Source organism: Seriola lalandi, unplaced genomic scaffold (genome assembly GCF_002814215.2).
Source record: "Seriola lalandi dorsalis isolate HSWRI2012SDOR001 ecotype SW California unplaced genomic scaffold, Sedor1 jcf7180002054864, whole genome shotgun sequence".
NCBI classification, from domain to species: domain Eukaryota; kingdom Metazoa; phylum Chordata; class Actinopteri; order Carangiformes; family Carangidae; genus Seriola; species Seriola lalandi.
The window spans coordinates 2,959,246-2,985,486 of record NW_019525417.1 but is presented as its reverse complement, the minus strand read 5'-3'; the positions used below and the strand labels follow the sequence as shown (position 1 = coordinate 2,985,486).

Sequence of the window (26,241 nt, the reverse complement as noted above, 5' to 3'; positions counted from 1 at the left end):
CAGGATAAGAGTCAAAACTGAGATACTAATGTGCATGTAAACATATCCTGTATGAAACACAGTGAGATAAAAATCTGTTGTTGAAGTGGCAACCCGTTACCCAGTTTCCCATTCTAGCCCAGTTAAGTACATCCTGGCAGCAAGCTCAATTAGCGTGTTTCATCCCGTGGTAAGATAAAAGTTGGGAAAGTTTAATGCTCGGTTAGACTGCTCGCATCAACACATTAAGTATCATAAGGGCAATCATGCCTCAGTTTGTGCCCATAACCTTGGTCCTTGAAAAGCCGCTCTCTTTCCACAGTCAAAGCTAAAAGAGTGAATGAAAAAAAAAAATGACGAGGAGTTAATGCTGAGGCGGCAGAAAAGGAGAGACAGTCACAGCACTCAGCTGTAACACAGTCTGGCACAACACTAACAAAGGAAATGAGCAAACCACACAGCAAATAACAGACTTTTATTCAACACCCTGGGCCTCACTGCTTACATCTGGGTGCCAACCCCAGTCATTTACAAATAAACGGATTTATGAGAAATATTATGCACAAATTACTACATTTGTCTAGACAGGACATTATTTTAGCTTTACTTACACTGGCATGATCAAGTTCAACTTTCATAAATATGTTTATTGGTATATGTCAAACATTTACAGCTTCCAAATTTGCACTTAAGAATAAATGGCATGAATCGGCAAATAAACAAAAATTCCCACAGTGTAAAACTATACATATGAATTGGAAAAACAAATTATACTTCCTAGAGAATATAAATCATTTTCAAGAATTTCAGAATTTAGAATTTGAAATTCCAGTTACTGCGTGTGGCATGATGCATTATATGTTAATGTGTATTCGTGTACATACAATACAATAATGCAAGATGAAGGATAGCTTAGTGGCTGCCTAACTCATATTATATATCAATACCTGATGAATGAAATAAGCTATCATCAAAGCTGGTCAGTGTTTCCAGTCCACAACTATAAATGTATTCAAAGCAAGAAATGATTTAGAACAAGACCTGAATTCCCCTCTAGATATGGCCATAAAGGCAAAGTTTAAAGCAAAGGCAATATACTTCGGTACAGTTTACATTATACTATTTTGCAGTAATTTTTCTATTTTTCAGTATGAGACTCCTGTGTGGCGACAAACATGATGACTAACCCTTGACTTTCACTGTAATAGACAACAAAATGTAGGAAGGAAGAAAGGCAGAAATGAATCTCATCATGTATCTTATTTTTCATGCTACAAATTGACAAACAGACAACACAGAAATTTTTTTTGCACAAAGATTTGACAGTAATTGACAATGTAGCTCACCATCACAGGCATTACAAACCTCAAATAGAATTTTTGTTGTTACAGAACAATAATATTTCTGGCATACATAAAATAACCGTTTCAATAAGGTTTGGTTTGTAATGATGTGCAGATATCATCTTGTCATAGTGTGGCAAAGCAATGTTTTTACTTTTAAAGTGACACAGTCTCTGAATGCAAGGCTTTGAAAAGGGAATTCATTTGGAAACAACCCAACACATAATTCAGTCTATAAAATACATCCTCAGCTTACCTGCTTGTTGTTTTTAAGGAAAATGTCACTTGCCAACTGACCAGGTAACATGAAGATGATTTTTACTTAGCGTGACAGAACAAACCTGATCAGTGTTTCGCAATAGGAGAATATGGAATAAATGTGATGTATTTAGTGTTTGACTCTCCGTTATACAAAAAGAAAAATTACACATTTCAAACGTAAAACTGACAATTTATAACACTAACTGTAACATCCCAAACAGGTAGAGCACAGAGTTTTCTACAACTACTTTAGTCATTTTGATGTGGCTCTTCCATTTGTTTTTTCATCAGCTTGATTTTTAGTGTGTAATATTCCTCTTGAAGCTTGAGGACAGCCTCTTGTCTTCTCAGCACAGACATTTCCAAATCCATTCGCTCTTGCAAAGTTGCGCAGTGCATTGACGTTGGAGAAGTGGAGCAGGGAGTATCCAAGTGTTCTCCAGAGGCAGTAAAGATGGTAGCACGGGGAGTACTGAATTGTATTGCAAGTGATTTGGGAATGTTACTGAAAATCATTTTTTGTTCTCCTGGAGAGGTGGATGGATCTGGATATGTAAGGAGCTCATGCTCTGTCAGTGGACGTTTGTTTGTTAATCTTTCATCGGTTGTGTGGTCATTTCCATCTTTATCATAGCTGAAATGGAAAAAACATTTGTCCATGAATTTATCTAACAGGCAGTTGCATTTCAACCTTTACACATAAAGGGCTGGTATATCAAAATTACACTATTAAAAAAAATGTTTTCTCACTTCCTTAGCCATGTGGATAGTTTTGGTTTAATTTATCCAGGTTCAAGATACAATACAGAGGCAAATTAATAATGGCAGTCTAAACACACAAGAGAGGCCAAAAGATGTACTACCTGTTTTGTTGAGTTTCTACCAACTCTGACAATGAACAGTCTTCTCGATCTTGTTGCAGCATGTCTGAGAGGTTCATCACAGAAATCACTAATTGGGTCACAGTGCTGAACTCTTCAAGGGACAGGCCTTCATCTGTGAATGAAAAATCATGTGTCACGTGTGTGTGTGTGTGTGTGTGTGTGTGTGTGTGTGTGTGTGTGTATATATATATATATATATACATACATATACATATGTGTGCAGCCATTCCCTACAGGTCTTATTTCTTATTGGATTGCAGTTTTAATGATACTAATTATAAGACTTGTTATTGCTAGCAAAGTGCCCATTCTCCTTACCTGTACCCGCTTGCCTTTTCTGTCTTTTGATCTCCTCCCTCGACTTTGCTAGCAGATTTTCCCACTTTTTGTTGCAGTCAGAAACTGTACGCTGAATCTGTGGAAAGGCATTATTGATGGCTTGGGCTATTTCCTCCCAGGCTTGTCTTTTGTCTTGTATAGATATTCCAGTACTGCACTTCCCTCTGATTATGTCTTTCTTCTCCTGCATTAACTGGGCAAGAAGGAGACACTCTTGGTCTGTCCAGTTAGGTCTTCGTTTCCTGCTGGACATCCCTTCAAGAAGTTGTTGAGGCATTTTTCTGAAAGAGAGAGAGACAGATTGATTATCTACTCTGTCTACTACAATTGGTCCTTGTTACATCATTGCAGCACAAGCATACTGTGGAGAAATTTCAGCATGAATAAATATAACTGTACTGTTCAACATGAACATCTGACTCTGAGGTAATGCCTTCCATTTAAGTGTTTTTAAACTTAAGTTATTATATTTAAGAGATTTTTGAAATTTTACAATTATCGCTACCTGGAACTGAATCAAGGTGAAGAGTAATCTGGTACCAGCCCAGGCTCTAGCGGGATGTTAATTCTACTCGGCACAAAAGTTGCTATAGTAAATAAATCCAAATAAAACCTTAAGGTAAAACGTAAGGCTTTCCTCTCCGTCTCAGGGAAAATTAAACCGCGTCGCGGGATAATGACGTTGTCTCTTGGTGACGTGTCAGTTTGTTTACAGCGCTGCAGCTGCACGAACATGGCTGTGGATATAACTTTACTCTTCAAAGCCAGCGTGAAGACAGTAAAAACCAGAAACAAGGCGATAGGAATAGGCTTTGACTCTACCAAAGATGAAATTTTCAAGCGGAGCAGACCCAAGAGCGGCTTCTCTCCGAAGGCGAAGGAAGTGGTGAGTGTTTCCCCGAGCTAGATTTAGCTAACATGGCTAGCACCGATACAAACTTTAAATTTAATGACAGCTAAATACAAGACTGTTTCAATCAAAGTGTTATTCATGCTGTGTTGGATAGGCAGCAGAAGCCTAGGAAAAGTGTGCAGCAAGGTAGGAAATACTTTGGTAAGTCTGGTGTTAGCAAACTGAAACTCAAAGCTTGAGTTTAGTAAAGTAGGTACCAGTTGTTCATAGTTAACAAGGCATCTATCTGTATGATGCAACATGAATTGTATGAGGTGGCAGTGGGAAACACAAAATCCTATATATGTTATTTTATATGGTGATAACTGCTGATAGATAAAATATCAGCTGCACTTGTAGGTTTAGTTGGAGTGGATTCATGTTTTGATCCTGATGTCAGTTGTATTTTACTTTACTCCTCTGTTTTTTATGCTATGCTGTTGAAATCTTGAGATCCAAACATAATGGTATTATCTAACACCAAAACTGGAGACGACAAAATAACCACAGCTATTAAAAATATCACAGCATTGTCACATTTGAGGTGATAGAATTGATTCAATGAGAACATATTTGGTGTTAATTGGTCCAGTGTATTCAAAGAGGCTGTCAAAATGAAATACACCTAATTTCAACCTGTTGTCATCTCATGATGGGTCAGCTTTATGTGATTTCTATAATCATATTTACACAGGAGAAGTACTAACCTTATGGTCTTGATTATGTTTATTTTAAACAATACAAACCAGAAATCATGATTACATTCCTCAATGAATCAGAACTTTATTTTCTCCCTGTGAGTGTGTTCATTATTTGTAACTCTCAAAAAGGAAATAACATTCCCTGAATTCAGAACAAAGTAGCTTTCCATGGAGCCATTACCTGAAAATCTATTATGCTGGATCGTTATGTCTGCCTTTAATACACTCTGCCTGTCTCTCCAACTCATCTTGCAAGGTGCCAAATGTTCTGGAATCAGGTTATAAATTGCGGTTAGCAGACAAGCCACTGCATCAGATCTAAAATCTTACAGTTGTTATTTGGTCTTAGTAAGTAATCTGATGTCTACACTTTTTTGCATGTATTTATGCTTCATCCATGTTTTGTTGCTGACTAACTGTGATGCATGTGTCACAGATTCTGCTTCTCTGTATTGCCCCTCTCTGGACCAACTCACAAAGCATGGTGGCATTATTGCTGCTGAACTAAACAACAGGTTTTTGAATGTGTAATTGAAGGAAAAGTTAGCAAGTTAAATTAGTAGTTTATCTCAGACAAGGCAACATAGTCAGTCTTGAATATCAGCTCTGGTCTGCATTGTCGTCTCCTCTTTGACCACTACATTCCAGCAAAATGTAAGCATATCGTGGCAAGCACTTAATTTAATTTCCAGTAGACATCAGTGAATATGGACAAAAGACTGCAAAGAACATTACAACAACTAATATAATTTTCCAAATGTCATTTACACAGGGAAATAAAGATCACTGAAATAAATAGCACTCATAAAAATGCCACTTTTGTCGACTTGAACTTGGGTCAGACTACAGGAATTTTCAAATCCTGCCCAGTTTGGGCAATTCAGAATAAATGAGTGCTCTGCTTGAGATCTGGGCAGACAAAAGCTAAGTTGTTTGAAAAAAAAATCACACTGGGCCAACTGGCCAGACTCAACATTTTTGAGCCCAGAATACTTTTTATGCCAACTGTCAGGTCCGACAGCCACTCCTCCCCCAGCACTGACAGGCCTGGACTCTGCTTTTAGAATTGACCCGGAAAATTGCCTCATGTGATCTGGACTTAAGGTGGGAGTAAGCCAGATGACTTAGAAAAATAGTAAAGAACGTTCTCCTCATTTTATGATATTGAAAAGACAAGTTTTTGTATAATATCCTGAACTAATTAAAACGGTGGTTCAATACTACTAAACTACTGGTTGACAGTGAGGAAATTTTGATTTCAGTTCCTTCTTTAAAAGACTTAATTAAGGTAAATAATCCTGATTTAATTGTAGGAAATTTCATATAAGTTTAAATATATTAGTGAAAACAAGTTGTTTTGAAGCTCTTGTCATGGGACACTGACCTTTGAATCTTGGCAGGAAAGGCAACGGTGGCATTTAATTAGCTCAGAAAACTTCACAAAACATCTCAAATTTTATTCTTCCCCTGAAGCACAGAGACATCATCAATGGTTGGCAGTAGGAGATGGATCATTAGCAACTAAAATGTTTCAATTCATGTCATGGGTGTTGCTTATACAGCCAGAAGTCCTTGGCCTAACATGAATATCATGAACGCAAACCTCTTCAAAGGCACCTTGAAGAACCACTTTACGTTTCCCTCGGGGAGTCAGGACTTTTAAGTTGTACCTGATGTCTCCAGCCATCAGTCTGAGGCAAACATGAGCCCAGTCTCAGCACCTCTGCACAACCAGGTTTTTGTTATGTACTGTTACATTGATATTAGAAATGGTGGTTTAATAAAAGCACTGGTGCTGATTCAAAAGAAACCCAAACCCATCCTGTGGTGACTGCCCTCTGCTCTCTCCCTCCCCACCGCTGTCTCCCTTGCACTGCAGATATCATCTCAAACCATCTTGGTGAAGCAGCTTTTGTAGAAATTGAAATTGCGAGTTTGGAATGTCCTGACTGCTTACAGTTATGTCGCGGTTTTCACCCACAGCTCCCCCAGCTCAACTATCCATTCTTCTCTCTGTACAGTCTGACATAGGCAGCATTTTTTTTGTGCGAGTCCCCTCTTTACATGTATGATTCCATAAACATGCTGCAATAACATTTTCTTTCGGCTCTCGAGCAATTTCTTGGGGAAAGCCGATCTTCCCAAGAGCCAGTGATTAAAGGTGGAAGATCAAAACAGAGAAAATATTAAATTAGGTCCCCAGTAACAATGTTGACGGCCGGCACCAAATGCACAACAGATGTGGGTGCCCTTCTAGACATGAATAACTCTCCAAGTTCCCACTGAAGCTTCACAAAAATAGAAAGAAAACATCAAAGTTGACAAATACACAGTGGTCCTGTGAGGCTTTTTTCCACTGAGAAAGGAAATGTAGCGTCTTTCAAGGCAATGCAAAAAAGGCTTGATTGACTAATAAGAGGGCCTGTGTTTGCAGGGTGGGGTTTGGTCAGGGGAATCTTTTACCTCATAGGGGTCGGTTTGGGGCACTGTGATCTCCATTTCACCGCTCACCTCGTCTCTTTCCATAGCATGCTGCCCTTCTCAAGTTTAAATGGAGGGGTCACTCTAAAATTGTTAAATTGTGTGTAGAAAATAGCGCTTGACTCCCCACTGCGCCTTTAGTATTGGTATTCCAAAATTGGCTCCTTCTCACAGTGTTTTCTTAGAAGCCATGAAAAGTGTCTGGCCATCAGCCAGCACTTGAAAGTATTTTGTGCTGTTGGAGAGGGGGCGCTTCCCTCTTACAACTTTCACATTGAAATAGTATGCTCATTTATTCTCAAAACAGTAGTTTGAATTTCAAGAATCTGGTTTACTTGATATTTTTGTTAGTGATGGTCAAGTTTCCAACATTTGGAATTTGGAAGTGAAATGTTTTCCCACATACTGGGATATGTTAAATCAGTGATGGCCAAATTTCAAAGATGGAGACCAAACTTGGAAGTGCTTGGAAATGGTTTGTAGGATAATTGTTTCAATTCTCCTGGTTATTAATATGAAAATGAGGCATATTTGCAGATTTAACAGGTCATGTTGGGCAGATAGTACAGACATTTATGAGTCATCATTAATGTCAGCCATTTAGTGACTGAAGGGTACAAGTTTGGAAATCTGACATTTTTTCCTGAATGTCTTCCCAGGCCTATTTAGAATAAAAGTTATTGTCACTCAAGCAAAAAAGTAAAAACATTTATGGCAGAAACACACAGCCTGTAAGTCCTATAGCTAAAATTGACCTACCTGAATATTTACAGAAGAATTGTACACAGGTCCAACAAATGTTGTAGAGAATAGAAAAAATGATGAACTAAATCTTGACTATTATATGAAATTTTCTCATGAGACAACGTGAAGTCTGACTGAAGCCTTATTATATTGCAAACTGTATGGAAAATTGGCAGAATGGGCAAAAGTTGAATACATTTTCCAATGTACAACAACTGAAATTAAGTTTCCTCTTCACCATCTCTGCTCATCAAGTCACAAACTATATTGGCACACAGGTAAAAACATGCTGACATACAGCTGTCCAAACTCAGTCTATACTGAGTCGGCACTTTAGCCATGGGGAAGTGATTTGCGGGGATAACCCCGAGATGAATGTGTTGCTAAATGGTCTCTTTACCATTTGGCCTAATCTCTGTGCTGTTTTCCCATGAAAGCCAGGCAAATTGAATTTTGAGGCATCTGCTGTCAGGCCTGAGCACAATCTTGATTTTGTTTCACTGCGTGCAACAAAGTGTTTTTTTGCATGATTCATGAAAATGAAAATAAAAGAGGAAAAGGTGGTGAAACACAGATTTACAGATGTATGTCAAACTCTAAATCATGAGATGGACACCAGATACCCTCCAGACTAAATTGTTTAAGTGGAACAAAAGTAATGTTGAGCTCAATAGACAAAGGCTCAATTTAAACATTAAAACATGGAGCAAGACTAAAGCAGCAGCTGTGGACACTTTTTAAAGAATGTTGTAAGGCTCTGTTGTTAGACTAATCTTAGTTATTGTGATTTACAATCGTTGAAATACGACCAATACAGATGACAGCAGGCTGCATACTTGACCCTGACACTCAAAAACACAGAGAATCTGAACCATGAAACTACAACAGATGTGTACTCATCTTCTTAAACAGATGACAGCTCTAAAAGACTCTAGTGTGCCTTTTATTATAATTTTATATAACATGTAAGTAGAACAAGGCATGGGGTATTAATCATATATTGTCTGTTCACATTGACAAGTGACACTGTTGTATAAAAAACTAATAACAGTAAACACACTGTATTGTTTTGCTGTTCATTTTTGGTCATCATTCATCTACAGTAGATTCAAAGGTCTTGTTTAAGGTCAATAGAATATGCATTCAGTTGCTTCCTAGAAGGTACAAACTGTCCCAAGTCTTAATTCTCTATTTATAATGAGCTTTGAAAATTGCAGAATTGTTGTCTGTCATCCACTCAGCTGAAGCGTTTGTTGTTTCCAGACCCACACACTTTGCTTATAGTTGTTTTCACCACTTGGTTTCCATCTTAACGCAAACTGCTCTGTCTTCACCTTCACTTTTTGAGACCATACATAAAATTTAGAGTGAAGAGAGAGAAAAAGTGTTTTTCTTTTCTAACTTCCCCTTTCAAATTTGGTAATTTACAATTTATGATATATAATAGGAAAGTTTCCACATTGCCTTCTGCTGTTTACTTGACAGCATGTAAGTTTGCGCATTTTAGATTCCACAACATGATATGGGATTATCAGGCCAACCTTTCCTGATTTTTCCTTTTGCTTGTTTTTGATTGTTTTAATCGTTTTTTTAAAAATTAAATCTGATCCTTGAAGTACTTGACAGAGGTTGGTCATTTCTTGAATTTAGTGTACAGTGCACATGGGCACCTCTGACAAGTTTTTGTTTGCTTTTGTGAATAACTGCTACAGCTATCTGATCCAGACCCGTCACCTGTTGCCCTTCACACAGCCAACATTTCTTTTTTGTTCATTCAGTTATTTTTGTCCACTGTGGTGTCCAGGTTTTTTCATTAGTTAAATGTAATAGCCTCGGCCAATACATCTGTTTCTTATGGAATTAACTGTTGAAATGTGATGTGATTGCCTCAAAATGCAGCAGTGTAGTTTCCATAGAAATTTGTTCAAAACAGACTACAGGATTTGTCTCACTGGTGATGTGACCAACACAGTCCATCTCTTCAGCAGCAGGACTTTTAGAGATGGACAGAGACGACTTTGTTCACTGACTACTTTCAGCTTGTTCAAAATGCAAAAGGATTTGGAAATGTGACACAATCTTGCAACACAAAAGCAGTGCTGTTGTAGCTTTATAATCCTCATCTTCATCTATCATTCAGACTTACCTTAACATAACAATATATGGTGATCTTCGTATTGTACGTTGACATTTTGTGTCCGTGAATGATCTGACCTGCATGGTCAAAACACATTAATACAACTTTAGCAGACATGAAAAAAGATCAAGGATTCTGTTCGTAAATAATCTCAAAAGCTTTGTTTGAATTTTGTGTTTGTTGTTTATTGAGCTGACTGAAGTGTTCGAACTGCGAATATACAAGAAGACAAAACTGAGCCCATTAGAGAGTCAGACATAAACATGATAATAAAATCAACATGCGGCACAGTCTTCTCCACTGAAACATCCTTTCTGTATCAGGCCCACATACCTAAACACAACATAGCATGGCGTCAGTATGGATAGCCCTCGGTCAGGACACACAAGGACTTAAACCAAAGCAGGGTAGTCATCATCAAATTCTGTCAGTTACCTAGATTTAACAAAACAAAGAGCCATCCAGGCTCTTTAGAAATCTGCTAGCTAAGCCTTTTCTCTTTTCTTCCTCATAATAATCCCCCCTGATGGTTTGTTTGGGCTCAGTCGGGGCTGGAGGGAAGCAGGGGGAAGGAGAAAGTGAGGAGGTAAAGTGGGGGTCTTTGATGATGACGAGATTAGATGTAGCCCGGCAGACTGTCTCCTCCTGCCTTCGCTACGAGCTCTGCCTCACACACACCTATGGCGGCTGCACGTATACACATGCACACACTCACATACACCTACACATATACGGTGAGCCGCATGCACATGGCCACCCCTTTCCTTCATTGTTGAGGAATTACTTGCTCTTTAGGGTCTTAAGTTACAAGAGCAATTGATCCCTCTGACCCCCTGCAAACCCTTGAGGTTGTGCTGGGAATCTGAGCTCCAATGTATACACACAGGAGACAGCTCAACCCCCAGAGCAGCACTCTTGACACTCCCCGGCACCCCCACAATACACACACACACACACACACACACACACTCTAAATCAGCATGTCCCAATGCTGTGGATTTAGCCCTGCCTGCTGGTCAAAAAGGTGTAATACCATGAATACACTTCTTCAAGCAAATATAGCTTGAACATAAATAAAAGGCTGAAGCCAAGTGCTAATTGCAAACAGAAAATATAGTTTATAGGAAAAGGTAAATTAGTCATGCCATGTAAAAGATTTTATTTTCCCCTTTATGGCAGGCCAAGGATAGTCCAAAAAAACTAAAGTCACTAAAACTCGGAAATGTGCTTCCACAGCAGTTTTCCTGGTTTGTAAATAAAAATTTCACCACTATAGCCAATTTAACTTGGTAATTAGAAGTTGAAGGCTTCATAAGATACACACCATGATAGTCACCTAACCATGCTATGTATGCCATCACAAATTAGTCCAAGGTTGTTTCTCTTGTTTTGTCTGACCAAGTTCAAAACAAGGATATTCAGTTTATTATCCTGGAAAACTGAGAAAAGTTACTACTTACAGCATTAGTCAATTATTAAAAGTGAATTGACTCATCTATCAATCGGCTAATTGTTTCAGCTCCACTTCTATCAGACTTGTGTGTTTAAAATATATGGTTGATCTAAGAGGTGAGAACTAACACAAATCCAACATTTCCTTTGATTTGCTCGAATAAAAATAACCACAAGCACTACAATTTAAAAACACAAATCAGTTTGTGCTAACAATAACTTCTACTCAGATTGAAGCAATTATCAATGAAAAATAACGCAATACATTTGTCATATGTCACCACTCTAAGATGCATATTTGAGTGACTGCGTGCATGCCGCAAGATAACCCTTTATTTCCAACCTAATATCACTAAGTACATGGTAAAAAGGAGGTGGTTCATTGGAGGTTTTATGGCTGTAGGTCTGGAAAATCCTACCATTAAGTGTTGGTAGTTGTGGACTCACAGGACCTCACTTCAAAGTTTTCTCATTCACTGAGACACTACACAACGCCCGATGTTTTGGAATACTTTGAACCATAAGAAAGGTTCTCTTCTCCCCTGAACCCCCCTCTAATCTCAACTGCTCTGAACAACAATTAACTCTTGACCTCTAATAATTGTATTATTACAAGGGTCAGCTTACCTGAGTTAGTATTTGCCCCACAGCAGTGTCTTGTGTCACTGACTTACCTTCTAAACCAGAGAAGGAGAACATTGGTCTCTAACAAATTGCTCAGCTCTGTTTATCTTGACACCTTCTTTCTGCCTTGAAAAACTTTTCATTTTTCAAACGTCAGCTCAAATAAGACGGGGCTTCAGGTCACCGTGACGCGAGGAATGAATGTTTAGAGACATTATTAGATGGCTGGTGCCAGGTTACTCTTTACAGCCAAGGCAATTTGATAATTGAGGTTGTTAGAGTGAAAAGGCTGAAGGCCGAAGACAGCGTCATTATGCTATCAAAATAATCTCCCACGCTCTGGGGTCGCTGTCACAGTAAAACTCATTGTGTCATTTTTCAATCCTGGGCTTGTCTCAGTTCTGTCTTCTTGTGGATCTCACAGAGCCTGCTGTGTGCATATTCACACCCACTTGTACCTTGCCAGCAGAGTTCTGTGGACAGGGAAGTAATTTGGTCCTTTTTTTAATATTTGACCGAATTACAGGAGCAAATATTGGATTGAACCAAGTTTCCTCTGGTTTCCCTATGCACACACACACTTGGACATTTTCTCAGTGATAAATAGTAACAGATCATGAATTTAAAGCTTATTAGAGATCGCTCTGTCAGTGCTCTGTATGCAGCAGCTCATGGTTTTATTTATGAGAGCTGTTTGAGGAGGAAATTGCAGGTTTGATTTTTGTATGTCCGTGACTTGATGAATTGTCAAAAGCAAATATTGAGAATTCACAGAGATAGAAAAGACATTGGTCGCCTGTCACATCCAATAAATACTAAGTTTTACATTTACTCTGGCTCTGTCTAAATGTAGTTTGGAGAAAATAGTTTCCTGGTACATGTCTAAAAACTCTTTCTTAAGCTGTGTTGACATGGTTAACATATTTGAAGGAGCAACTGAGGCATCGCATTTAAAGGGACTCATTGACATGAAGGTAATGGAGTCAAATAATCCTTCTTCTCACTTTATCTTGGCAGATCACAAACATCACCAAGCTGAAAGACTTTCTGCTACAACACAGGAAAGATTATGTGAGCGCCGGAAGGTAAGCCCCTCCAAACGGTTGCGGTAATCCACCACAATCAACAACAGCAGCGGGAAAATCCAACAGTGCTGCAGGGAAGGGACAAACACTTTGATTCTGACAAAATTCAGAAGGGGTCAGAAGTTATTTGATGGGACTTCTAAATTTGTCGTGTGTGTGTGTGTGTGTGTGTGCGTGCGTGTGTGCGTGTGTGCGTGCGTGCGTGCGTGCGTGCGTGCGTGCGTGCGTGCGTGCGTGCGTGCGTGCGTGTGGTGTGTGTGGTGTGTGTGTGTGTGTGTGTGTGTGGTGTGTGTGTGTGTGTGCCCGCACACTGTAGGGGCTTGCTGCTGGCACAAGGTCAGCAGCGAGTAGGGTGGTCTGTAGCGGTAGGCTCCAGTCTAATTGTGTGGAATAATTGAGCTGCAACCAAGTGGAGAACAAATCACGCCCTGGGACTAATCCAGGCCTTCCTCCGCTCAAGGCCCCCTCTGTGTTTTGTAGGTGTGGGTATGTGGAGTAGCCCATGTTTTGTTAAGTTTGTTGATAAAGTCTCAATAGAGCACATTAACTAAACATTAGAGATGTCAATGGGTGGAGTGCAGTAGTATTAAGTGTTGGGAAAATCCATCAAGATGCCATCACTGGTATGTGCACAAGTCTCGTCTACATTCAGCCTCATCATCAGCCGTTCCTGTCTGCCAATTTTCTTATCATCTTCCCTTTTGCTCTTCTTCATTTGACTTTGCCTGACAGAATAATTATGGACTGTGGATTATGACTGAATTAGTGTAGCTGGTCACCATTTCAGTCCAAGTATGGCTAATTGAAGGCTAATTAAAGTAAAAGCCTTGTTGATGGAACCCTGGAATGGAGATATAATACAAGACAATACAATATATGGTAAGATACTATGACTGTAGCTTAAACAAACAAACCAAAAATGCTTCTCTACGTCATAGTAAAGGACGACTTGTTGCGCTTTATATTTCATCACTGCATCTTTATTCTTTCGTATTTGTTTTATTTAGGGGATGCAGCTTGAGATTATTTTCATTAAAATAGTGGCAACACATATTCCCAGTGTCCATTCCTGGATTTTATTGTGTCCATAACCCAAAGATGTAAAGATGTGAAACAGAGAAGCAGCAAACTGTCACACTTGAGAAGCTGGAATGAGAAAATGTAATTTTGCTTGAAAATTTATTTCATGAAACAATTCACTATCAAAATAGTTGCTGGGTAATTTTCTGTCAATTTCAGTTATCTTTTCAGCTCTAGTTTAATTATATAATCATTTTAGGGTTTTACATTAACAGTGATATTTTTTGCAAGAATGACCTTGATTAATCCCGTCACACCAATTCAAAATTCAATCTAACCTAACCAATCAAAACCACCTTCACACATGAATAGAATTACAGCTTTCTCAGTGCTGGGGTCTTTTTGTTTTCACTAGCTCTGTATGTTCTTAGCTAAGAGAGTTGTTGTGTCTTAGAAGTCTACCAGAGGGAGACGTTAAGTCTCAGCTGCACACTGTGGTGTGACAGCAGGAAGCTCCTGGGCTTGATTGCAGTCATGTGCTCTTTCCTGTGTGGAATTTACATTCTCTCTGTGTTTCAGTTTTCTCAGATTGTTCCATTTTCTCCACGTAGTAATAAAACATGAGCTCAGGTGAATTGGAAAGTCACGTCCACCCGCCCAGAGCCTGGTGCAATAGGTCTCTGCCCCACATGACCCTGAATAGGAATGGAGAGAGAACAGGACGTGGTTGAAGGTAGACATGAGTTAGGGAAGAGGAAGGCATCTGTCAGGGTTTAGGCCACTTGTTGTAAATATGTGCTTTAAAGAGCCTTTGTTAGGATATCAATCAAATGTTCAGCTTCTGCTACATAGCCACAAAGTATTTGAACTCACTGTGATTGGTCTTGTGTGTTCTACAGTCTCATCTCGTCAGATCTTACCCGTATGACGGACAGTGAACGAGATCAGATCGACCAGGATGCTCAGATCTTCATGAGGACGTGTTCTGAAGCCATCAAGCAGCTACGCAATGAAGGTAACACCTAATGAACTATTTTACAAACATTATTTGAAATGTAGAATATGCTTTTAGGTGGTGGTAGTTTTGTAATACATTATGCGGTATACATGACTCAGATTTTAGTTTTTAAACTCTCAACTGTGTTGACTTACAAAACATTAACAGGGAGCTGAGTTGAAAATGGATGTGATATTACTTTTGGGCAGCATCCCAAAATCAGCGAGTTTATCTTTTAATTAATGAATATGTTATTGTTGTCAATGTAGCAGAGAAGAAGGTGACATCAGCCCAGATAAAGGAACACAGAGGGGCAGTGCTGGACCTCATTGAAATGTATCTGAAAGGTGAGTTTATGCAACTCATTACAATTCAGACTGATATTGTCTTGCACCAAGTCCTCTGTGGACTATTTTGAATGCATCCATTTGCTTATCTTAAGGACGTTTACTGGTTAAGAAAGTGATGATAAGAGCCCAGCACTCTTCTGTCTTTAAGGAGTGTGTAAGCTGTACTCTGAGCAGAGAGCAATTAGAGTCAAGAGAATGGTGGACAAGAAGAGGATGTGAGTATGCTTTCTATGCATATACCTCATTCCCACAATTTATTATTTCTTAAAATCATTTTAGGACTGTAGTAACTTTAAACTTTGTTGCCCTTGATTCACATGGTCTCAGGTCCAGACTGGCCCCAGAACACCACAGTCATGTGGAGAAAACGCGTGAGGTGGAGCCCACAGAGGAGAAAACTGTCAAGGAAGAAAGTTCTGGTGAGTCAGTGAGTCGTCTGAGATACTCAACTGTACTTCTATGGCAGCACAGGCTGGCACACGCAATCCTGCTACTATATGTGGCTACTTCTGGTTTGGTATTTCTGTGTATTTATGCATGGGTCAAAGAAACACTTAAGTTAAATCAGTAGATACATTCACTGAGAAATACGATTTTAAAGAGTTTACAACAAGAATTTTAGTGAAGCAGTCTGTGTGTTAAAGGTTAGTGTCTAATTCTTACTTGCATCTTATCTACACCAGCTTTTAAATTAAGCGCTCCACGCCATTATTGATGTCTTCTCAGCCGTCTGAAGGCAGCAGGACAGATGTGTGTGTGCGTGCTATGTACAACCTGTAATTTGAAACGTGTGTTGTCATTACACAACACATCCAATAATTTGCAGTTCTACACGTTCATGTCATCCAAACCATCAGGATTTGGCCAATCATTGGCCAATCAGATACATGGGACAGTTCACAATAAAATATGAAGGTGAATAAAAGTTCTTAGTTCTGTCTATATCACTTAACATCCTCAGGACTATCCTCATCCATATCTTCAGCCAATAACAATAGCATATTCGGAGCAACAGCTGAACTAAACAGTTGGCATTTTTAATTTTTGAAATGGATTTTTAATGGAATTTGCATTTGTTACAGCAAATTTATGGTAATGTTTCAAAAAACAAATTGTCTTCTTTGTCATTATCACAGTAAGGCTGTTATTATGCGAACCAAGAAAACGACTTCTACAACCCTTTTATCACTTAAATGTGGCACATTTTAATAGTTTTTTGTTCTAAAATTTTTCAGTTAACAACTGCACATAATTGCAATTATATTTGCTATTGCTATTACTGTTTCAAACCAAAAAACATTTCATTATGTGAGGGAAAACATGGTAAACCTTTGTTTTTTAAATATCTCCACAAACACAGCATAGTTGCCGAGCTGTATATTGTCACCTTGACACTGAACATCCCAGACAACAATAATATTCAAAACTGGCTGCTCTAAGGCCCAATATGGTGAACTGTAAAGTTACTACAAGGATACTGCAAATACTACAAATCAGTCTAAATAACCACTCAGGGATGGCTCAAAGAGAGAATAAGCAACTAAATGAGCAATTCAGCTGAACCAAGTGAATGACGGAGGAAATGTTGGGTGTTTTTGAAGATACATGACGCGTTTTCACTCTGTTTTCCTCCCTGTAGAGAAAAGTGTGTCAGAGGTCCTGGACAACACTGTGGAACACCTGTGGGAGGAAGGCCGAGTGGAGGACGAGCTCTCTCCTGAGGAGATCCAAATGGTATGGCAACTCAGACATCATTATTTATATTCATGTTGTACAGTAGATGTAGATCTGTATGATTCATATGTGTTTGATGAATGTATAGCTATCTAAATGCACAGGGACTCACACATCTATTGCTTTACTGTGGAGCTGTGTTTTTAGGGAGAATTAAATTTGTAGAGATCCAGATTGCAAACTCATTTGGACTTCAGAGTTATTTGTCATTACAAAAATGGCACACAGTCAAGTGTATTTGTACACAAGCAATCACTTAAATTAGTTTAGTAGTTTTATGGAAGTTCAGATAACACAGCACATCCAAAGTTCTTACACTGATGTTCATAAGCATCACTGATGAAGTGCTGTGTGTTTTCTGTCTAGTTTGAGCAGGAAAACCAGAGGTTGGTGAGTGAGATGAACAGCCTGGTGGATGAAGTGAGGTGAGTCTCCCTCAGCACACATGTTCCTGTCCCATTTTAATAAGACTGTTCTGAACAGCATTACTAATGCCAGGGGAGATCAGTAATTTCAGTCTGTTCAGACATTAGTGTTGTGAACGGTAGAATTATTTACTGGGGGTAATTGCAGTAATTCAGAGACACTCTTGTCTGACTGTGTGTCACTTCCCCTCCCACTAAATTACATGCCCAAACTGATTGAAATACTACATGCGCAAGACAACACATTCATGAAATATCAGATGTCGATCCAGACAGGATTAAAATGACCCAAGGACATAGGTGTATGCAGATTAAATTATTACTATGGTAGCCAGAGAAAATCACTGACATGTTTGTTCCAGATGGAACAAAATTCCTAAGGTCCTGAGGTGAAAATTACCGGACCTGCCCCGGTAATACTAATGCCATCTGGAAGTGCTTAAATATGCTAGGCACACTGTTTTCACGGGATGTGTCATGCTTCCCTTTTGTGCCCATCAGGCAAATCGAGGGGAAGGTGGTGGAAATCTCTCGACTTCAGGAGATCTTTGCTGAGAAAGTCCTGCAACAAGTGAGCTTATTTCCTTTTCTTTCCATCACTTGGTCAGTAAATGCACAGTATTTCAAGAATAAGTCACACGTGAACTGATCTGATCCATCTCGCTTTCCATGACAGGAAACAGAGATAGACAGTATTCATCAGCTGGTTGTGGGTGCTACGGAGAACGTGAAAGAAGGCAATGAGGATATACGAGAGGTAACACTCAACTAGATGAAAAAAAAAAAACAGTTCTGTCGATATTAATGAATCTTGTCAGTAAAATGTTCCTCTATCTTCTAACTTCTGTCACAAGGCAATCAAAAACAACGCCGGCTTCCGAGTATGGATCCTCTTCTTCCTCGTCATGTGCTCTTTCTCTCTCCTTTTTCTGGACTGGTATGACAGCTAACATAGCTGCCAGCATGGACTCTATACAACAGGAAACCTCCTGGCTCTGGCACGTATTGGTTATCTCATAAAGAAATGACAACAGCACACTGTATGAATGTACCACTTCCCATGCTGAACCCGGTGGACAAGTTGTTCTTCATGAAGATTCTGGATTGAAGTGGAGATGGCAGTTTGTTCTTCTCTGGTCTTAACTATCAGTTAATCTTTGTCCAGTGCTTTTAGTGCAGCATCAGTGTTTACAAGCACTTCTGTCGAGTCGAGCTTTGTCAGGAGCACTGTATTCACTCTAAGTGTGTGTATCGTTGGACACTGTCTTTTATCTTCCACTAAATGAAATAATGGTTTGATTGGCTGCAACCCTTCTTGTCTGACTGACTGAAAAAACAGATTTTGTTTTTTGTTGATCCTTCTTGGAACCAACTTTAACGCACTAGAGGATACTGTGTAGACTTGCATCTTGTCTTTGCAGTCTCATGTATTTAAATATATTGTAAACTTAGGAACCTCAATGACATCTGTGTTATAATTCACTGTCAAACCATTGAGAATGTTTTGCTTTCCAGGCATTTATTTGATATCTGTCACAGCATAACTGTACTGACACACCACTCACAGTAGTAAAACTAAACAATATTCTTAATTAAATTCTGTTTCTTTCTTTACCTAAGGGATATCATTTTAAAAGAGTTAATACATTTCAACTTTATGTCAAACCTTCGCATAACATCAGCCATGGCCTGTCTTGAGTTGTGTCAGCCAAAGAAAAGAGGCTGGCGATTTGAGATTTGACTCACACGGCCCCCTGATATTTCTGCTAATCTGTTTATTAGGATTAACCTATATTCTGGTGGAAGCAGTACAGCACTTAGAAATGTTCCTTTGATCTCAACTCAAGGGAACATGAACTGGTAAGTGTATTTATTTTCTGCCTTGTGGGAGTTTCAGCATTACTGACAAGATTTCCTCTTGAACTAGTTAAAGAAAATGTTCTTTTACATATATGGATTCCACTTGAACGTCGGTGTGAAATGTGGGCACTTTATTTCAGTTTTTCATTTAACATTTTTATGTAGCAAATGCACTTCAATGGTAATCATTACATTGTTTGAAAAAAGTACATAATTTGTGTAAATGACAAATACAGAAAAAAGCGACAGGACAAGCAACTACTGTCAGATTGTTCCACTACATCAACCTAAGTCTAGCGTCTGCGATGGCTACCAACAGCCATCTATGGTGACATTAATCAATGCGAAGCATTGCACAATACAGTGTCTTCACTAGCAATGCAAAAACATTCAATAGAGTAGCATAAAAGTTATGCTATGTAAAGTAACCAATAAGTAAGTCTTATGTAGCCAGCAAAGAAAAGCACGTGGTGGTCACAAAGAGTTCAAATGAATGGAGACAATCATTAATGCTGGTTTAAAAGACTTGATGCATCAAATACTAAAAACTCCTTAAGAGCACTATATGCAGAGAGCAGTATGGGTTGAATCAAAATAACACAATTAAAATAGTTTTCTTCGCTGGTTAAAAGGTTTCTTTCAGATCAACCCTCGTTTATTCACAATATTATGACAGTAAAATATGTTGACACAGATGACCTCAGTGGTAAATATGCTGCAAACTTGCTGGAACTCAAGAGGTCTGACATGCGCTATCAATACTGTATCTGAAAGGAAAGAGGTTCAGAGCAAACTGTATTATTGTTATTGGAGTCGTGCGTGCATGTGCATTAAAACAAGCAACGCAGACACAAGATGGTTCACAGTCATTTCACAATCTGAGTACTAAAGTGAGTTCTCTTACATATGTGTATGTACAAAGACAGTGAGTGTGTGTCTGTGTGTCAGTGTTTGTGTTTCTGTGGCGTTTTCTACACATTTGCCACTCTGTTTTGAAGTGTAAATAAATAACAACATATGCTATTCAAACAAACCACAAATCCGGCCAACTGTAAGCCTCACTTTGCTGAAAACATGTTCAAAACTTCCACACATTTCCTGCTACAGTACACATCCGCTGGCCAAACTCTATCAACAAGGCAGCATAGCACCTCAGGAAAGAGAGGTTGATTTTTCATCAACAGAAAGCCATGGGATTCTGAGGTTTGCTTGAATGACACAACCATATTATTTATTTTTTTCTGCAGCAGGTGACGCCACCTGATCCCAGGTTGGTTAAGCAAGCTTCTGAGCAGTCTCCGTTTCCTGCTGGGTGACCTTCTCCTCAGACATGATGGTCATCCATGGTGATACTGACCGAGTGATGGTCTGCTTTGCTATGTTATAGTGGTTGATGAGGGTAAAGAGGCGCCCGCGGCCCCCAGGGCCCTGAGGGGGGTAGTTGCCATACATCCCAGCTGGCATGCAGCGTCCTTGCTTCTCAAAAGAGAGAGAAAACAAGATGAAAAATACCAAGAAAAATACCACCTTGAAGCTTTCTTGAAACAAAACTACAATTAAGGAAAGTATAATGACACTTTGAGAGAAACTGTGATTCACAGTTCACTGTTGCACAATAAGAAAGCATTGATAAATATGGAACTGTAATCTCAAGCAGCAGAGGAAAAGATCACTAGCTAAGCTTCATTACCTAACCTATACAGGTGTCTGTCAAAATGGATGAGGCTTTCACAGAAAATGAGCTAATACTCAGTCACCTTCACCCCACTGCCACAGAGTGAACTGAACAATGTTGTGCTTTAATGTAAGGAATGTTGTGTTATTCCTCCCCTCAAATTTACATGGTCTCACTTTAAGTTAATTTTAAAAAGTAAATTTACAACAAAAGCTGATTAAAGTGTGGCAGTAGAGATATAATTAAAATGCCACCTTCAAAGAGAAAATTATTCTATTAAAGATCATCCCTACTAACAGAAAACAATCTCACGAATGTCAGATCTTCAAAGGGTACATTTGAGGTAAATAAAAAGTAAATCTCACTTCAATCCCTTTTATTGTGAAACAGTCTTGGTGAAAAAATTGGTCTGATAAATGGCTGCTTAGCATCATTGCAACGCATATGGACACCATTACAACAGTATGGGTGTCTATAAGGTTTATTTATATACAATGCTAAAATGCTTTACAAAGTAAATAACAGAGGTTTACTCAGGTAAAATTCAAATAGTAAAATAAGATAACAACAATCAAATGAACATTAACATATCAACGTCAGACAGGGTCACAAACAATGATGCTCAAAAGTGTTTACCGTGTAAACAAAGCTGTCAGGGCAAGGCTGCTCGTACTGGTAGACCTTGTAGACGACCAGGAATACCACACACACAAGGAAGGCCAGGGCACAGATCACCAGCAAGGTCACCTAAAGCAGACACAACAGCTCCATCATAAGCACAAGACCTATGTGACAGATCAGCCTAAGAAAACAACACATCTACTGTAACTGTCCTAATTAAAGGAGGTGAGTGAGTGAGCAGATTGGAGTAATTCATTTTTTCAGATAATTAAACAGCAGCGCAAGAGCACAAAGTTATACGGTATATCTAAATACTAAATACGTGAATGTATATATAAGTGACTAACAGCCAGTCAGGGCTACAGATATTCTGCATATAGTAACTCTACAGGGAAATGGCTTTTGTGACCATCTGTACAGCCCAGCTCTCACCTCTCTGGGGAGTTATGTAACAAGCTACTGGTGTTTCTGGGAAGTGGGAGGGGGATAAGGCAAGGTGTGGGAGAAATGGCCTCATTATTGTCAAAGATGTTGATCGCCACGGTGTGAGAGTGTTCTTGTTATGAGTCAACACAAATGAATATGCTTTTTCTTTGATTAGGTGCTCATAGAGAAACTGAGATCATTTCATGCAACGTCAGAGAAATTGTGATTAAACAGCGGAGAAATCCTGAAGCAAATGTTGATTTTCATTGAATGCTGTGACGACAGTATATTCTAGAGGATTTCTTAGATAGGGAACAAGTGCTCTCTGTACTGTTCCCCAGAATGTTTGGCACTGATTCGATAAGATTGTTAACAGCATGTATCAATATGAGTAAAGGGATATTCTTTTTTATCTGTCTGGTGTGAATCCTGCAGTTTCACAGCTGAACAGACAGTACAGCATGTATAAAGCAAAGCAACAGGAGCTTATGAAAGAGACTCTCTGCGATGAAAGGGCTGCCTGCAGCATTTCAAAGCACCAATGTGAGGATATGAGCTGTGTTCTCTGAGAAAGTGGTGTGCCTCTTTGCCTCTCAGATGTTTGAGAATTAAAGCTCTATCACTAAAGGAAGCTTGACAGTTTCATCTGTTGATTTTGAGTGTGGAGGGAGAGTGGTGCAAAGTCTGCATGCAAAACATGTGTAATTTGGTGAATTTTAAAATATTCAAGGAAGTTTTTTTTACCGTAACCCTATCAGAGCTGGAGCTAGGATTGTCTTTTGTTTTTTTCTTTTACAAAACGATTCACATGTAATTATTCTATATGGTGTGAAGAGCTAAACACATCTGCCAGAGGGGCATTGAAGGAGGTGGGAGAGATGCTGCCATTTGGAGGCCATCGCCATGGCAGCAGCTGAATTAATGAGAGTTTCAGGGCGGGGTTAAGTGAATCATTGTGCATTATATCTCCCCATGCAGCCCGGTGAGATGACAGGCAGCATAGGACACAAGACATGAAGGTGGCCTGAGCGAAGAAGCCACAGAGTATAACTTGGATTGGAGAGGCAATATTATGACGGTAGTGACAAATGTCCCGAGCTGCAGGGAAGACAGCCGTCTGCTCTCTGGCATATGCATGTGTGGAGGTGTGAGAGACATTGGAGATGGGATGATGCATGAAACACAGACAATGGCAGCAACATTATTCTTACTTTGAGTCGCTCAGATACGCCTTCAATGATGCTTATTGAGAACTCAGCAATTTTTGGAGATCGTAGCTTCCCCTTCTTGTTCTCACCATCATAGTCTGCCTTTGTCTTCACCACCACCTGGAACAAACACAGAACACACACACATTCACATGAGAGAAGATCCAGTCAGCTCATAGCTTAATGTGGAAATAGGAGTTCACAGAAGCAGGATGGGTAAAATTATTTGTCTTTTGCTTTTGTGCGTGTATATAAATAGCAGATCTGTACAAACTGATAAACCAAAAATAATTGTGCTTCCTTAATTGGACTAATTGGACTGGTAGAAATACAGCACAGGGCCCATCAGTGTGACTGTTGAAATCAATGGAAAAACATCAAATCAAAAATCTTACCTTATCTGGTGGAGGAAACTGCAGCTGACTGGCATCTAATGGTGTTATAAGAGGGATGGTGTCAAATCCGTCTTCAGAAACCACCTTTCCGTTATTTTTCTCGCTGAAATTATTTCCCAGTTTAACCATTTTCCCAGCACGAAAAAACACCAACCTGAGAGGAGGAAACAATCGCTTATTACGCCTGAATTAAAGCTATTACCTTTTGTCCTCTGCCCCTATGTGTTTGCACAAATCGTTCAAATAAACACGTGTTTTGTTTTTTTTGTTTTTTTACACATGCAAACTGCAGTACAAATTTAACAAAAAATGCTGTGCATGATGTGAGACGCTTTGTGGGCCATGAGAAAGCCTGTTAACCACAAAAGCGCAGGAAAGGACACGCAAGGCTTCGACATAATGAGACTGATGCATCACCGTGGACGAAAAAAATACGATTTACCGCATCCCAACACTTACCAGCTCAGCAGAGACGCGTTTTGAATCGGTGGATTTCTCCTGATGTGGTGACTTTATTGTTCCAGCGCTGGTGTGTGTGTGTTTTTTTTTTAGGTGTGACGCAGCCGATTTGTGGAGAGCTGGTGCACAATATGGCCAGCTGGGTTTGTGCGCCGCGTTTCCTCCGAGCTGGATGCTGCTGCTGGTGTCTGGTTGCACTGCAAGTGATGTAACATCCTCATCACATCCATCCATACACATACTCTGATCAGTGGCAGTACACCCTGGAGCTGACGGAGCCCATCACCAGCTTACATTTAGGGTAACAATCAGAATGTACAAAATTTTCATTGAGTCCAAAGATGAGGAGATTTCAGGTGAATAAAGAAGGATTTAATGGGTAATTGTGCAAATGTAGCTATTAAAAGATAAATAATAAAGATAAATAGAGATAAACTGACATAAATTCATAGGTTACAAAAACTGAAGTTATCTGCAGATAAGGTTTAAGATTTAAAAGAAAAACATGAATTAATTCTTCTCACAATTAATTAATGTGTGTATTGATGGCTACCTAACTAGTGTTAAAATAACACAATTTACTGTAAAAAAAAAAAAAAAATCCACTTATTTGACGTAGTCACTTTCTTGTTCAGTGAAATGAAAAAATGTGTTCACTTTACAAAACAAAAACACAAATTACAAAAAAAATTAAGTTATGCTTAACACAAAAATGTTTTGCTTTCTTAACATAAAACTACCTACTACTTCTACTAAAAGTCAGTGTTTTTACCCACCAGTGCACATACTTTAGTAAAAATTTGTCAAAGCAACAGTAAATGTAAAGGTTGAGTGCGACTTTCATTTCTTTGAGTAGAGACAATTTTCAAGCTAGCGCTGCAGCAGTGGCAGCCATACTTACAGCAGCTGTTCTGCAAGATGTCCTGATAGAAGGTTAAGGTTGGCACGAGTCAGTTCACTAAGGAAAACAGCCCTAATGTAAACCTGCTTACCCTTATGTGGGTTTTAACAGACCCATTAGCAGAGGTTTCTGGCCAGTTCAGTACCTTCCTAATGGAAAGTTATCCTTTTAGAAAGCAACTTTAACATGCAGATCTCAATTTATCAGTGTATCATAAATCATACAGCAGGCTTCAAGGGTGTGCATGGAGAAAATAGCATGAAATTAACAAAAGCTATTCTGGCCCTCTGCCAGAACTGGTAATGGGCTGAGTCTGGCACTTGTGGTGTAGGCTACATCAGGCTTGGTTGTGGGTTGTTGGACTTGGGCCAGACCTCACTTAAGCCGGATCTCACGACTCAGACTCGGCCAAGGCTTAGCCAGAGTGACATGAATAACAACAGCAAAAGAAAAAATAATTGGGGAACAAACTAATGCAGAAACCGTTCATACCTGTGACAGTATTGGAAGTTGGGGGAACAGGAAACGGGACGTGCAGGGAAAAACCAGTGCAGAGGTCAGCTACCTGCGTTTATAGGCTGCCCACATACGGCGATTGCACAGTGGTCTATAAGGAACCTGCCATTCTTAGCTTAAATATGGATGAAAAAAAACATGATGGCTGCAGTTCCTCTATATACAGTCTGCATATAATAAGTGAAATAGGTTCATTAAAAGGTTAATTTCTTGGTGCTTAATGTTAACAGTACAACTTCTACTGGTCAGAATGAAAAATAAGCAAATACAAATGTTTGTATGTTAAAAATTGAATATTAGTATGAGGGAAACCATGATTGTATTTTAGATTCTAAGCATACCTTTATAATAATTACTGTAAAAGCAATCAAAATATATTTTCCATACATCAAATATATTAATATCAGTCAAGTTGGGCTCCATATCTGTGTTTTGGCTTAAGTGTGATTCCAATGAGGGAAAAGCACATGTGAAAGGAAAATAATTTGGAAAAAACAATATTCATTTTTATTAAGAAATAAAAAACTTCTAAACTGAGTTGGGACTAAAATGCTTTTGTTTTTTGTTTTTTTGTTTTTTGTTCTTATCTGCATGACTTTGGACTGTGGGAGGAAGCTGGTGAGTGTGGTTTGATTAGATTTGTTTGACAGTGACCAAACAACCTGCTAAATGTCAGCAAATGCTGCTAAATATTGATTGGTGTAGAGACGACTTGTGACATCATCTTTTTCA

At 39.1% G+C, this 26,241-nt stretch overlaps 3 protein-coding genes across 4 annotated transcripts; 1 reads left to right on the top strand and 2 right to left on the bottom strand.

Annotated features, from left to right (window-relative positions):
* Positions 1–439: 439 nt before the first annotated feature.
* LOC111670924 (uncharacterized) lies at positions 440–3,541 on the bottom strand. Of its 2 annotated transcripts, none has more exons than XM_087179761.1 (4): positions 3,420–3,541; positions 2,786–3,087; positions 2,447–2,579; positions 440–2,217 (listed from the first exon to the last, which is right to left on the bottom strand). In XM_087179761.1, exons 1-4 carry the CDS (start codon positions 3,539–3,541, stop codon positions 1,833–1,835), a joined length of 942 nt encoding a protein of 313 aa, XP_087035887.1. In that variant the 3' UTR covers positions 440–1,832. The 2 variants fall into 2 exon arrangements, with proteins under 2 accessions (XP_087035887.1, XP_087035888.1); XM_087179762.1 differs by having other exon boundaries at positions 3,312–3,458.
* Positions 3,540–19,045, top strand: stx18 (syntaxin 18). Its single transcript, XM_023427979.2, has 11 exons — positions 3,540–3,692; positions 12,855–12,922; positions 14,842–14,957; positions 15,209–15,286; positions 15,438–15,504; positions 15,617–15,708; positions 16,929–17,023; positions 17,390–17,448; positions 17,950–18,019; positions 18,125–18,205; positions 18,303–19,045. The coding sequence occupies exons 1-11, from the start codon at positions 3,540–3,542 to the stop codon at positions 18,396–18,398; spliced, it is 975 nt and encodes a 324-aa protein (XP_023283747.1). The 3' UTR covers positions 18,399–19,045.
* A 379-nt stretch (positions 19,046–19,424) lies between these two features.
* LOC111670977 (neuronal vesicle trafficking-associated protein 1) lies at positions 19,425–24,282 on the bottom strand. The gene is made up of 5 exons (XM_023427980.2): positions 24,093–24,282; positions 23,634–23,787; positions 23,242–23,358; positions 21,620–21,730; positions 19,425–20,784 (listed from the first exon to the last, which is right to left on the bottom strand). Exons 2-5 carry the CDS (start codon positions 23,760–23,762, stop codon positions 20,584–20,586), a joined length of 558 nt encoding a protein of 185 aa, XP_023283748.1. The 5' UTR covers positions 23,763–23,787; positions 24,093–24,282; the 3' UTR covers positions 19,425–20,583.
* Between the last annotated feature and the right edge of the window lie 1,959 nt (positions 24,283–26,241).

Bases quoted from the DNA above. Each gene is read 5' to 3' on its own strand.
- stx18 (XM_023427979.2), top strand. From the start codon at position 3,540: ATGGCTGTGGATATAACTTTACTCTTCAAAGCCAGCGTGAAGACAGTA. The intron at 15,709-16,928 runs GTGAGTCAGTGA...TCCTCCCTGTAG, and splicing joins TGTCAAGGAAGAAAGTTCTG to AGAAAAGTGTGTCAGAGGTC. The intron at 17,449-17,949 runs GTGAGTCTCCCT...TGTGCCCATCAG, and splicing joins AGCCTGGTGGATGAAGTGAG to GCAAATCGAGGGGAAGGTGG.
- LOC111670924 (XM_087179761.1), bottom strand. From the start codon at position 3,541: ATGTTCGTGCAGCTGCAGCGCTGTAAACAAACTGACACGTCACCAAGA. The intron at 3,088-3,419 runs GTTTTATTTGGA...TCTCTCTTTCAG, and splicing joins GCCTTACGTTTTACCTTAAG to AAAAATGCCTCAACAACTTC. The intron at 2,580-2,785 runs GTAAGGAGAATG...TTTCATTCACAG, and splicing joins GAAAAGGCAAGCGGGTACAG to ATGAAGGCCTGTCCCTTGAA.
- LOC111670977 (XM_023427980.2), bottom strand. From the start codon at position 23,762: ATGGTTAAACTGGGAAATAATTTCAGCGAGAAAAATAACGGAAAGGTG. The intron at 21,731-23,241 runs GTAAGAATAATG...TGTCTGCTTTAG, and splicing joins GCGTATCTGAGCGACTCAAA to GTGACCTTGCTGGTGATCTG. The intron at 20,785-21,619 runs GTAAACACTTTT...TCTTTTGAGAAG, and splicing joins CTGACAGCTTTGTTTACACG to CAAGGACGCTGCATGCCAGC.